The following is a 14,610-nucleotide window of genomic DNA, read 5'->3' as shown; positions in this document are numbered from 1 at the left end:
AAGATAACTTACCTGGAAAAAAGTCTCACGTACCTGTCTCTCTGCTACAGAGAGCTGAATCCTGTTCTATATACCAAACGAGTACCCTTCCTGCTGCCCACCCAGCCGAAAGGTCAGGGCATCATGCGTTCCTCCCTGTTCGTGGTAGGAGATGTGGCTAGTTGTCGGGAAGTGCCTTGCCTCTGAACCAGGAGGAGAGAGGTGGACACTCGCAGACTCTGCTTCTGACACTGTTGGTATGTTGCAGCCTTCCTCTGCAGAGGAGGACCTGCTGCAGTGCTTTGAAAGGGCTTTTGCAAGGAGAGATGGTATTTGCTTTTGTTTCCTCGAGTGGCTTGTTGGTTTTGGTTGTTTGGAAAGGGGGCTGCTTTGGGGGTTGATACGGTTTTGCTGTTTCTGCCTCCCTCTTGAGACAGGGGCAGTTAAGAGACACACTTGCGGCTCTCAGCCTAAGCAGTGAGGTAGGCTGGAGAAATTTTACAGGCCTTCTAGGAAGGCATGGTACAGGTTCACAGATGCATTGCATGATTCAGTTGGACTTCTATGAGAAACATTGCAAAGCATTCTGCTACCATTGCTTGAGCTGCTGCTGACCAGGATCTAACAAGGGCAATGGTTGTCATATGCTCCCTGTCAGGCCTCTGCTTGGCAGGACGCTTAACACTTCTGCTTAAACTGTTATAGCAGGGCAGTTCGGTAATTAACAAAAGATAAAATTTAGTTTAAATGCTTAAAGCTGTGGAAATGTTTGTGTCTTCCTGAACTGATTGCTAAAATAAGGAGAAAGCTAGCGCTCAACTTCAAATACTTCCTATTATCCGTACATAGAAGTTAATGTACAGAAATACGAGTTCGCAAGAACATATGACTTACTGTAGCACATATATTGGCCTGTCTTAACTGTAAAACACTGAATGTAATGTTTGAAATGACTGTAAGACAGTGGTAGAGTAGGTCTCTTCGCAAATATACTCCCACTTCTTTTTTTTTTTAAGTGAAGCAAAGTGGCAACTGAGGAAGACACACTGAGAAAACTGAGCAGTAGCGTGCACCCCGCTGGGACTCATCTGCGGTACGAAGCAATTAGTTCTTTAAACTAAAGACTGTTTAAGTCAGTGCGTTTGGTGTGAGTCACAGCACAGGCTTCTATGAGATTGTAAAGTTGCTCTCAAAGTTATTAATGTAAACTTGTAAACTGTGTCCTGGATTAGTTGCATTAATATAAATACAGGACTGTATAAAAAAAAAACAAACCCAAACAAAAAAACCTTAGGCTCTTTCTTCTAGCTTTAATAAATCCAGTCTCTACCTCTGTCATACCTACCTGGAAAATGATTTCTTTCAGGGATTTAGATTTGTGAGACAGCCTTTATGCCTGTTTGCTTATTTGTTTGCTTTTTATGTGCTTCCCATTGTGGATATTTAGAGCACAAAACTTTGGTCATTTAGAAAGATTGTGTAAACACTTCAGTTTTGTCACAACGTCTGAGACGTAAGGCAGAATTAGTAGCCAATTCTTTAGCATTTCGATCTTACCGATGCTAAAATTAAGCCGCCTTTCATGCAGGAGCATCGATTGCTATCCTGAAGCTGGGATCTGACCCTCCCTTTCAGGCTCAGCAACAGAGGAGGTGCAAGCAGAGGAAGGTACAGATGCAGCTCACATGTTTGAATTTGAAGGGTAAATCTGACTTGGCAACAGATTTAGGTCATCCTGGCAGGATTGGTTACTGTTTGGCAGGAGCCCTCTCTTGTATTGTGTCTCCCCTGCATAAATTGCAAATATTTGAGGATGTGTTCCAAGCTGAATCACTGCAGTGGTGATGTTTTATCTGACAAAGAACTGGCACTCCTTAGTAAACCTAGTCACCCACTATCACAGGCAGCGTATAGAAACCCTTTCAAGAGAATTATGAAATTTCTTCTTTAAAAACAAAAAAAAACCCTCTGTATTTATCCCTTCAAATTCTCTCTGCTCTGTCTTGCTCAGTGAGAAATCTTTCTCGATTTCCAGACTTCATTTGTGGCCACTTAATGTATCTTTGTTCTTTTGCTGGCGTTGTCTGTTAATTGAAATCAGCTGTTCTTTCCTCTTGGGGCACTTCTTTCAGATCTTTTTGGTGGGATGTGTATGTGTTTACAGCTATAGAACAAGCTCCTTGGCCTGTATTTTTCAGGCTGTGGAAGCAGGTTGGTATGTTCGTACCCCTTTTTTGTAAGGTCAGATGTCTGTTTCCTTGGTCACCCTAGGGACATGGGTCCAGGCAGATACGTACATGTTTCCTGGGCTCTGAGCTGGCTCGCAGCAAAGCAGCAGTAAGCTGGTACGAGCACCAGAGCCTTTTAAAATAGGTCTCACAGCATTCCTGATCCTTTTAAACATTGTATGGGTAGACTGAATTTAGGTCTGTCTGCACCTAGCAGGTAGGAGCACATTAAATAGCACTCTTGTGTTTGAGTCAGTCATTCCTGAATGTGAATAATTAGAATTTACTCCACTCCTCTGATGGTTCTGGCCATCATACTGTGCAATGGCATTAATACTTCCCCCTTTGCTGAAATCTTTACTCAATACCTCCCAGGACTGCACTTGCTATTTTCATATTAGCAGTTCATAGCCATTCTGTGTTTGATGAATACACCCCAAGTGCTTTCCTCTTACTTCATCTCCAGCAGCCAAAGAAGGGAATAAATCAGCTCACACAGAGCTCTGTGTAACCAAGTCTAGGCCGCTTTAAGTACCCAAGCTGCCTCTAAACTTAAAGCCAGACAGGGTATGGCGAGGCTGAGTTGCCCTGTGTGGCTGAATGCCTCTGAAGCAGTGGCGGTGCTCCCTCAGCAGCTCGGGAGAGTCCCACTGCCATGCCGGAGCCTATTTCCAGACAGCGCCTCAGCATACTCTGTTAATCAAACACAAAAGCCTGGTGAGTCACACACAAAAAGCAATTTCCCTGACCAGAGCAGGCTGCAGTCCCTGAAGGCCTCTCTTTTTGCCTCTCGCAGCCCTGCACTCCCCAGAGGACGTGTCCTTTCCCTGAATCCCCTGCCGAGTCATGCCATGGACTGGCAGTGCTTAACTCTTCCTTGGCGCTGCTACTGTTTCAGATGGAGCTTATCTCCTCTGGGCGAGGGTCTCGGCTGGGGTGTATTGTAGCTCCACTGAACTGAAGAGCATTTATACCAGACGGAGATTCAGCACTGAGCTTTGGATGCTCAGTGCACAATTGTGCAAGGGGGTCGGAAAAAACACACCCTGCTAATTTTTGCAGAAAATAAGAGATTTTGAGGGTAAAAGAGATCATTATCTCATGGTGTCTCTTCCCCTCCCTCTACTCCAAAACTTAACTTGTGGTGCACTGAGTGTAGCAGATGCTGCCGTATGCTTGTTCGAGAATCACATTTCAGTTTGTCCACTTCGCGGTGTTCACCTTAGTGTTTGGTCTCCAATTTCTTCTGCTGTAATGGGAAAACGACATCTTCAGGAGATGGAGTCTTGTGTATCTGACTTCTCCTAACACCAGATAAAAGTTTTCCTTGATGCCAGGAGATTAGTAGATGTCTTCTCTTGCAGTTTTCTTGCTATATGTGTACTGCATACCACCTTCAGATATGGTAGCATCAAAGCATTCTGGAAATGTGGATTCTCCTCATGTTTGGTTCCAGACAGTTTTCTTGTGCAAGATTAAGTCTGAGTGATTTTTTTTTTTTTTAATTTTTTTTAAATGCTGTAGCACCTCTGGGCTACAAAAGTACATCACAGAAATGGTAATATCTTACTGATGCTATTGGTTCTATTACATGCATTTTTGCAGGGTGGTGTCTTTTAGAGGGTTTGTTCTCTCCTGCAATAAAGCTAGGCTCAGTTTCGATAATAGCAAAAAAAGATACTTTCTTGAAAATGTACCGATCTATAACTGCTGTAATTCAGAGCACAGCTTGCACATCAGACTGAGGTCTGGCTTGTGCCATTAGATCAGACCCTTTTGGAAATCTGCTGACTTATACCCCTTATTTATATTTCATCCAGTGAAATTAATAAGTATTAATAAGCTGATTAGGTTAGTAACTTTTCTTCTATTCTTGCTTTCTGTATTGACTTTTAAATGTTTTAAATGTTGGGGTGTTTTTTTTTACTTTGAAATTGTTTAAATGCACAGAACAGTCTATTTCATTTTGACTTCCTAAAAATCTACTTTTCGGTTCTTTTATGGGATTATGTCCATATGAGAAGTTTCCAATCCTGCAGGCTTAAAGTTGGGGTTTAAAGCAAAGGAATGTAAAGAAATCCAAATCTTTTTACTGGATCTAAAATGACTATAAGCATAACCATTTATAATAATTGTAATAATCTATAATAATCATATGTGTAGATTAGGTTCAACATACCAGTTTTATAAATTGACAGGATACCTTGAAAAGGAATCTGTGAGACAGACCTTGGAGTTACGGAGGCACAAGACTCCTCTGCCAAACCCAGTACTAGGAGACATTCTTCATTTCCAGAGAATGCTTTAACCCAACTTTATTAATTTCTTTGAGGACTCGCTGTGTGGAGTTCTGCATGATAGGTAGTATGTAAAATACATATATTTTAGAGGACATTAATTCTGTTTTGAGGGAATATTTTGTAACTATATCTATGCCTTCAGTGACACAATTGATCAGTTTTTTCAGAGACTGCTGAATCCTTTTAAAGATAAAATTAAGTGTGCAAGTGAGAATTATTTTTTGCCACTTAATTTTCCCAGGTTCAGGAAGCAAGCATTTAGTCTGTACTTACATGTAGAAATTTGCATCGTATGTGAAAAATTAGATGTCTGAAGAGTTTTATTTTTGTTTTTCATATCACACCTAGCTAATTAGACACCGTCTCGGAAGGTTTTAGATTTCATAAGCTGTTTCTGGTAGCATGGTGCCTGCTTCCCTAGGCATGTGGTCTCCAAAGTGAAAGCTAGTAGCAGAGATGATGTGGTTTTGTCGGGGTGGGGAGGAGAGAGAAAGCTCTCCTGTGTCTACCACAAAGCAGTTTTCAGGAGGGAAATGGCTTTGGAATCCGAAAGACAGGACAGGGCTCTTGTGCCTGTGATCAAAGGGTGCTTCCTGGTGAGAGTGTGCAGCGAGGCAGGACCCTGCATGGGTACCTTGCCAGCCCAGCCCCTCCAGCCCTGGGATGAGGACGTTCTTCCTTCCAGCTGCAGCGCTTTGTGTGCATGCTTCATTGTGAAGTGTGGATGTTCTGAACACCGGGGCCTCACATGCTTGCCATTAACATGTATAGCCCTCTGAACACCAGCTGCTAATCCAGAGGTAGCTGGATGACTTGAGGGATTAGAAAAGAAATTTATGAGTGACTGGCATAGCGACAGTGCTGTTTTGGAGCCTAGCTGAATTCCACAGACACTAGTGAAATATTTGAGTTCATAGGTTGAGTTCAATTCACCTGTTTTGATGGGGAACGCATGAAGGGTCCAATATCAGCCTTTATTTCAATATTTCTGAAATACAAATCCTGAGAATATTTTGCACAAAAATAAGTAAGAGTCAACGTCAAGTTAAGATCTTCAGAAAGCGGTAGAAGAATGTTTTGTGGAATTACCTCAAAATACTTCAGTGATGTGGTTCATCCAATTATAAAAGTACTGGTCATATGAGTCAGTTTTAGGCTTTAAGTATCTACAGAAAGCGGGGAAGTGTTCTGATCTGGGGTTTTAGATAAGCTTATCTCCATAGGGGGAGGGAGGGCCGTACGAACGAGTTTGAGTCAGGAGGAAAATAGGTTATGTACATCCTGGGGTTTTTGTGCATTACTCCTATTTGTCTGACTGTCAGTTTGTTAAATGTTAAATCATCTTCTGCAGCATAAAAATCAACATGTTTTCTACTTTAATATTTGACCTTTTAAACATTCGGTGTTTTTGATTCAGGAGATACTCATCATCCCTCGTCTTCCCAAGTTAGATTGAAAATGCAGAAAACTAATTAGAGAATACATCAATAATGTCAGAGTTTCACGCAAGTAGTATACACTATCAAACACAGACTTACCTAAACTGCTGTGGGTGATGGTTTTCTGGGAGACGCAGAAAGTGAGAAAAGAGGAGTGCTAGCGAAAAGGACTAAGAAGAGGAGAGATACAAAATCCAGATTAATTTTCCTTGTAATTTGATATTACAATATTTGTGGAGCGGGTGGACCTGGGCTTCAGAATGAGACTTCTGGAAGTTTCTCTGAGCTGTTGGACGGGTTGTTCAATTTTCTGTGCTATTCCATTCTCATCTGTAAAGTCAGAATGAGAATACGTCTGTTCTCCTGCTCTCTTCTCTGTGTCTGTTGGTACCTGTCCAAAGGATCGCATGAGCTGTGCCTTGCTGTGTGGCTGTTTACACACTAATCCAGTAGGAAACCGACCTGAAAGTCCTGGATGCCACCATATATAAATAATAATATTACCCTCTCTTGCGATCCTCAGCTCAGAGGATTGTCACTAGCAATTACATTCAGCATTATACATGAGGATGTCAAAACCCCCAGAGTGTGCAGGGTTATGTAATTATTCTACTGTAAATAAAACCCAAGCACTGATTGCTTGTATTTACGTAATAATAATCAGGGTTTCTGGCTGGAATGGACAAATGTTTTTATCCATGGATAATTTTACTGGTCATGCATACAGTTTACAAATGACAATCTTTTGACTGTAAATATAAGTAAGAATCTGCTGAATTCCATCAGACATTATTTTTAGAATGATGCTGCTACTTCTTGCTCTTGAGTATATCTGTGTAACTGTGCTAGCTCCAGCGGAATAATGTGGTTACGAGAGGCAGGATGTGTCTACCAGAAGTCTGTCTTCCATTTGTTGGTGTGTTAAGAGTAAAACAAAACCCAGGGTTGTAAAAAGATGACCTGTTAGGATCTTTTCTGAAATCTAGATGGTTCGGCATTTATGCAGTGCTTCCCTGCTAGCAGTTTGGTCTTCAGTTTTGCTGTGTTGTGAGTGAATTGGCAGCTGCAAAGTCTGTCAACCAATTTCCATGTCAGTGAACTAACATCATGGTGTGTTTGCAGGGTCAAGCTGTTGCTCAGCTCTGTTCAACTATTCCCAATGTTACTGTTTTTGGAACAGCTTCATCTTTCAAACATGAAGCAATCAAAGACTCAGTAACTCACCTGTTTGACAGAAATGCCGACTATGTTCAAGAAGTGAAAAGGTAATCTTTCATTTTCCTGAGTAAGGGTTGTATAGTATCTGGAAAATGCTACGAAAGACACCAGACTGATCATATTTATTGGAAGAGTTTACATTTGTAAGTTTGGCAACTGTAGTTTATTCCAAATATTCTATCTGACCGCTACAGGGGACAAAATAGCAAGCATCTCCCTAGTTCTTTATAAGCAACATAGGCTTTGTTAGTCCCTGTTCATACTTGGATGTCTGTTGTGAGCAACGTAAATTAAATGAAAAAGAATAGACAGAACAACATACTTTGCTATTATCTGCATATGCAGTAGCTCACTGGAGTGCACCGAGTAAGATGTTTTCAGTGGATCTGTAAGTTATCCAGGTTTTGGAGTTCTCTGGTGTGTTTCTGTCTGCCTGGGTTTTCATCCTCTGCCAGGGATTGATATTGGAGCACATGATGTCTGTTTCAATTTCAGGTCCTTAGATTTTGTTTGTTTGTGTTCAGATTAGAATCATCCTGTTGCCTTTTGAAGCTATCATGTGTGTTTCTATTTACATGCTTTCAAATATTTTGTTTTCCAGTTTGCCTGGTTTCGGATGTTGATGTTAATACGTGCGGCAAAACTTTAGAATTGATAAGAAAATCTTGAAAAAAAAGTCTTTTTGATTTTACGTGTCAGATAAGAACAATGTTTTCCCTTCATCTAGGATCTGTCAAAATACTGGATTATGTAGCTGGGTATAAACCAAGAAGTTTCTCAAGGGGGCATCCCAAGGTAGTACAGTTGATAGGCTTCCCATCAAACTTGCACACTTCTCGAGGGACACGCAAAGCCTCGGAAGGCCTCTCCGTACAAGGGCTGCTAGCCCTTAAAGAGGATTTCAGGATACAGCAGGCTTTCGTCTGAGCTGGTAGCAAGCCAGACTGGTGTTGGAGGAGACAGTAGGGTGTCTTGCTACTGTTTCTGGAGCCAAGGGCTTAAGAGAACATTTGAAGTGATCCATCACAAAGGATGTTTTATGTCAAGGGAAACTTTTTCTGAATGGGAGATTTCACCAGAAAGAGATAGGACTTGTCCAGCAGATGCCACCCCTGCCATTTTCTTACAGCTCAGAAGATTTGCAGCACACTTCTTCAGCTCTTTGATAGTCTTTCTCTTGGGGAGGTATATATACCCAAGTGTTTCGCTGCCCCTGGAGAATCTCTGTAGTGAGCTGAAGACTAAATTCTAGCAATCCCCACTTTACAAAAATTGATTCGTCAAGAAAGAACACTTGAAAACATTAATCAGGGTTCAGCACCAGCCTTAATCCTGACTCTTGGCAGGGACAGCAGAAGATCTAATCTAAATGGGTATGTGATGTGGGAGCAGATACAGCAGAAATCAGTGCTTAAAAAAAGGAATAAAGCCTCTTTAACTCCTGGTAACTTTATGATTGCAGATAATGTTGGCTACTTCTGCCCTTCATCAGGACAGTTCTTTTTGTGGCAGTTCCCTGACACCATCCCTGACTCTGTGTAACAGACTGTAACTGTCAAAGGAGACCTGGTTACAAAGGGGTGGAATTCTGCTATGTTAAGTCTGTTAAAATCCCTTTTAGCGATCCTGCATTTTCACATACTTTTTCACCTCACAATAGACCAATGAGACAGAGAACCAGTGGGTACAAAGGGTAAAATGTGGATGCAGCAAGCTAGTTTGTGCTTTTTTCGTGGTATAGAGGTCTGTACTATTAGCAGAATTGATAGTCCAGATTAAAAGACAGAATTGGCACACAGCAGAATACGCCAATACTCAGATTTGTTGCTCAGATCCATGTATTTTCACTTTGCATTGAAAAAAAAAGTACAGTGGTAATTCTGAGAATGCTATAAAGACAAACTGTCTTTTGAAAGAGGCAGTGGGGGAGACAGTGTAGTTGTTTTGCTGGATATTAGCTGTACAGTATGTTCTGCTTAAAATATTTGGCTGGCCAGCGGGGAAGATGACTAGTCTACATTTAGGGGAGCCCTGAGGGAGGGGGAAGGCTCTTCGTTTGAGAGTTTGTGAGTGGAAAAGGGTGGGCCCGTGTTTGGGAAAAGATGGTGGTAGGAGCCTGCTTTATTGCAGGGAAGAGCTCTCATCAGGGAGCAAAGTCAAAAAAAAAAAACAAACCCAACAAAAAAAAGCCCCACAACACAATCCAAAAAACCCAACCAACCCCCCAAAACCCAAACAAATGAACAAAAAAACCAGCCCCAGAGGTGATATGAATGTGGCAGTGTTCCTAGGTGTTGAGGAATCAGTTCAACCCTGGAAGCCACTGAAAGCTGTTCGATTGCAAAGCCATTGTTCGTTTAGTGAAAGCTCATCCAGTGGCCTGAACATAAACAACTTATTACTCCACATACGGCAGCAGTACCAAAGAGTAAAGTTGCCCGATTTTGTTGCAGTTTGTAACCAGTGGATGTCCGAGTATCACCTTTGTTTTGTGAGGAGACAGAAAGATGCATTACAAGCCATAAAGCTTCATGTCTTCCCTGACTTCTAATTGCAGTTGTACCCCTGCAGAGGGCATGGCTGCCAGGAGCTGGTTGATGTTCCTGGGGACTGGATGCTATTGACTGCCCCGAAACCTTTGACAGTCTCAAGGCTGCAAGTTTCTTTTAGTATCTGCACCAGTTATTTGCATAATTGTTTAAGAGTGTTAATAAAGAATTTACTACTGCTTGGGCTGTTTACTTGGTTAGGAAGTAGGATCTTAGACTTAGATCAAACTAGTGATAGGATTTTGCAGGCTGGCATTTAACCAGAAAAAAACAACCAAATCAGGCTGTTTGGGTGTCTGTTTTTTCTGCTGCATTCACAAAGCTATTTATTGGAAAACTATAAATATATGAACTGTTTATTGAAACAGTATAAATACTTTCTGCTTTCTATAATATGGCCTGATTGTATCCTTAGAGCTGGGTTTCTAGCTCTTGGTGACTTCTCTTTATGCTTGACTTAACTCTTTGCTGACAGCTACTTGATACAAAGTCTGAAACAGAAGACTCTAAATGGCTTTACAAGGACAACATTTATCTGAGAAGAACTAGGATAAGAAGATCTGTTTTCTTATGAATTCAGAAAAAGAAAATAAGACGTGAATGACAAAAATGTTCTTTATGACATTCATTGACCAAAAGACATTCTCTGACATTCACATTCACTCAAAAAGAACTTTGTATCTGTCACCTGTTGTTTTGATGATATAATTTTACTGAAAGCTTTCAAAAAGGGGGAACAGAATGGTTTCCCACTCTTCTAAGTCTAAAAGGGGTGGGTTGGCTAGCCCAACTAACTCACATTCCAGCGCTGAATGAGTTTGAATTGCCTTTTGGTGAGAAGAAAGTTTTCACATAGTCAAAGCCTCAGCCTTTAGTCCTTTCTAAAGTACCTGGAAAATGTTAGTGTTATGTTAACAATCAGCTTGTATCATTCTGGCTGAGCGGTCCTGTGGATCTTATTGCAAAGTGGGATTTCTTTCTTGCTTCTTAGAATCTCAGCAGATGGAGTAGATATTGTTTTGGACTGTCTTTGTGGAGAAAATACTGGAAAAGGCCTCAGTCTTCTCAAACCACTTGGGACTTACATTTTATACGGTGAGTGGACAAAGCCAGATACATATTTCAAAACTAAAGCTTTGAAAAGCTTAAAATCACCCATGCCACTCCTTCCAGAACGGGAAGCTGCCATGTTATACTTTCTCAGTTTGACCTTTTTGAATCAAGGATTTTAGTGAAGCTGAGCATGGACTAAATTATTGAGAAACAATAGATCATACGAAAAAGCTCTTAAAAGCAAAAAAATCCAGAAGTGAAACTGAATGTACGTTTCAGATTGTTCAACATGATTGGGTGATAACAGGGGAAGCATGGGAGAAAGCTTGGATCTCTCATTCTGCACACCGTAGGAATCGCAGTGTGGCCAAGGAAACTGTAATACAGTTCTTGTGGGAGGGAAGCTGGGAGGAAGATTTCGGGAAGAATGCTAGCAGTTTTATTTGACATGATTTTCAGGAATTCAAGCGCAGGCTTCTGTTTACAAGTTTCCATTCCTGTGCATGGGCTACTTCACATATGCAGTAAATGTGGCTTTCCTGCAGTTCTGCCAGGTTGCCGTGTTGTGTGGCAAAGCAGGCCAAGCTTCTGTAGGAGGACAGCTGAAGGGATTGCTAAACTTTGGAAATGAAGAATGTAACTGTATCGCAGTGGGAGGTGCAGTGGCGTCATGGCTAAGCATTCCTGCCTCCTCAGGTGTTCTTCTAGGTAGCAGGGTGGCAGTGGTCACTCGGATATCTGCGGGGACTGTACGAACCAACCTGGCCGCCTGTTTGTAAGGAAGTCCCTGCCAGTGAGTTGTCATTACACTTGCTAACAGGTTGTAGTGTACAGTGCATGTATGTTCACACGTGTAGTGGTCAGATAAATGTATCTTTACAGGTACGGAGAAAGGACACCCGTGTGGTGGTCGCTGCTACGCAATAGTGTGTCAGAGACAAATGGCATTTTACTGCGGAGAAGGAGAAGGCTGTAGAAGAGTTTTGGTGTCACGATGCCTAACAGCACTTAACCTCTTCCTGGTTTTGGAAGATTTGGTAGATTGTTTTTGTCATCTCAGAATATCTATAAAATTGTAGAGCTCAGTCACCTTGGCCTCTTTGTTATTTATTCCCAAAGTATAAGGATGACTACTAATCCCTTTCAAAGCTGGGGAAATTTTTTTTTTCTAAAATGTGAATCACAGAAATGATTTTACATATAATAAATGGTCTTCTTGTCAGCATGTAATAAGCTCTGTGTGAATGTACTCATCTTTTACAGGTTCATCTAACATGGTTACTGGGGAGACAAAAAGCTTCTTCAGTTTTGCAAAATCAGTAAGTGTCTCAGTGTTGTGATTCTGCTCCTTCCTCTAACTTAGTAGTCTTTTCTGTAGCAATTTCATCTTTATCATTCTCATTTATCTCTATTAAGTTACTACTTCTGATGTTGCTAAAGAGAGTGGTTTTCTGACTGCAGTGTGGTCTGATGTGTTTTCTTCTGATACAACAGCTAGGCAGGAATTGGATCTGCATGCAATGCGTATTTAAATTGCTAGCTGTCAGGCGTATATCTCTTATACAGCTAAGTTTAAAGTTAGATTGCATTATTTATTTGCTTATGGCAGAATATCATATCCATGGATATGGATAATGCTACTCTATACATTCCGCATTTCTGAAAACGCAGTCAGGACAGTGCAGTGAATTAAAGGAGATTAGATCTCTGAAGATGGGGCTTGCGTCCAGCCATTTGCAGCTTTTCAGAAGTCAGTTCCATACAGAAGTGCATTTTTCAGTTCTCCATTGCAATTTCAACTGACATCAAGGAGATGACCATGTTGCATTTGTTTTATAATGGATGATGTCAACAAATCCAAAATTCAAATATTAAATTTTTAGTCTTCAGCCTACTACAACAACAAATATCTGCTCAGAAATCGTGGAGACAAGGCACAAATATATCAAATAAACTGCTAGCGAGAAATTAATTTAACCAGGAGTGAAAATGATTCCTTGAGACAAGGAAGAACAGAGGGAGAGGTCTTGACTGAAGATCTATCACATGATTTTTCTGCCAAGAGCTCGTTTACAGATTCCAGCAACAACCCCTTCCCAGGAGAAATTAGCTTCAAATGTCTCTATGTAGTTGAAAACAAGATAAATCAAAGACTGTAGCAAGAAGCTATTCTTTGCCTCCTACATTTTCTTAATGGTTGTAGTGGCATGATTTTTGTTATTGTCAGGTGTTTGTGAACTAAAACAAGATAATCTTTACTACACAGCCTTTTTACTGTTGATACAAACATATCCAGATGCCTATAATTTGTAGGGTAGGTTGGGCCAACAAAATCAATTTCAACTGAAATGTTTTTCAAATAGCACTGGTATTTATTGACTGAATAGATATGAATAAATTGAATTAAAAAAAAATCACGTATAAAATTTTGTATAAGAGTATAACTAGTTTTATGTAATTATACTGCAGAATTAACTTATCAAAATTGTATGAAAACTTTAATTAAAAATTGACCCATTCAAAGAAGACTTGGTAGGAAGTGGGATCTCAGTCTCAAGGCTGCTCTTAGGCTAAGTGAGTAATTTCATTAGCTATTATGAAGCTTGCTCAAATATCACAAACGTAATAATGGGTGAAAAGTAAATGGAAGCTGATACACAGTGCGCGGTTTCCTTGTTTTTGAGAGAGGAATAATAGTCAAGAGTTGCTTGCGAACGTTTGGGAAGGTTGCATGGCTCTCCTAAGGTAACAAAGGAGGACAGCAGAAGTAAGAAGGGAGACCCAAATTCCTTACTTCTAGACTCAGGTCCTAAAACCAGATCTGTTCACCGTTCTTCTAACACCCTGATCTCATGCAACACAAGTCTGTGTTCTGTTGGCCCATGTCAGTCAGCTGCATACTGTTTTGCCTCTTCCTTAAATAAACTCCTTGCTGCTTCTCTTGGCTGTTGCTTCAGATCTGACAGATGAGTCGTGTGTCACATCTGCCCAGACAGTTTTCTTGTTAACTTTCCTGTTCGTTTCTTGAAAAGTGTTTTTCTAACCCTGCTGCCATTTATTGCTTTCCAGTGGTGGCAGGTTGAGAAAGTAAATCCTATCAAGCTGTATGAAGAGAACAAAGTCATCGCTGGATTTTCCCTGTTGAATCTACTTTTCAAACAGAATCGAGGTGCCCTGATCAAGGGCGTGGTGGACAAACTCCTAAATCTCTATAACAGCAAGAAGATCAAGCCTGTGGTTGATTCATTATGGGCTTTGGAAGAGGTAGGAGCAAAATTTCTTACCCCATTTAGACATTTCTGAAATGTATGCATTTTCGATATAAAAAAAGATTTAAAGATGTTTTCTAGTTACTAATGTATTCTGCTTTTTAGTTTGTGCACAAGTTTTGTCCAGAGCCCCTACTATTCAGAAGCTCCATGATCCCGAGTTATGCAAACATTTCTCAAATAAACATTTCTGGTGTTTCAAATGCTCTGTGCAAAGTTTTTGAAAATACTACTAATAAATGTGGGTTTTCAATCTTAGAAAATTGTTTCTGTTTCCTAAGTGCACGAGACATGTGACTAACAAGTGCAGTGTGAAATGCAGACATTAGAATTGAAAACAACTTAAAATCTATTCTGAGGAAAAGATCCGATACATAAGCTTTAGGTTCAGTGTTATAGTTGTGCTAGTGACCCTTGGAACCTCGGAGGTTTCGGGAAGCTCCTGAAAATGTAGCACAGGCAGTCAAATCAGAATCACTTTTAACGTAAGTTACATTTGTGTAGGGTGGGGTTTTTTGTTTCTTTTTTCCTTCTAGTTGCTCAGCTCTCCTTAAAGACGTGTAAAGAAACTAATC

The 14,610-nt window shown here is 40.7% G+C and overlaps 1 protein-coding gene across 1 annotated transcript in view; it reads left to right on the top strand.

Annotated features, from left to right (window-relative positions):
• The window catches only part of VAT1L (vesicle amine transport 1 like), a 61,488-nt gene that overhangs the window by 13,743 nt on the left and 33,135 nt on the right, over positions 1–14,610 (top strand). The window contains exons 4-7 of the mRNA XM_075433882.1: positions 7,069–7,211; positions 10,705–10,808; positions 12,030–12,085; positions 13,836–14,030. Of these exons, the coding sequence (XP_075289997.1) occupies positions 7,069–7,211; positions 10,705–10,808; positions 12,030–12,085; positions 13,836–14,030 (498 nt within the window). The remainder of the gene's footprint in view (positions 1–7,068; positions 7,212–10,704; positions 10,809–12,029; positions 12,086–13,835; positions 14,031–14,610) is intronic.

This window comes from Opisthocomus hoazin, chromosome 12 (assembly GCF_030867145.1).
Source record: "Opisthocomus hoazin isolate bOpiHoa1 chromosome 12, bOpiHoa1.hap1, whole genome shotgun sequence".
NCBI lineage: Eukaryota > Metazoa > Chordata > Aves > Opisthocomiformes > Opisthocomidae > Opisthocomus > Opisthocomus hoazin.
The sequence above is the reverse complement of the archived record's forward strand: the minus strand, read 5'-3'. Positions and strand labels throughout refer to the sequence as shown.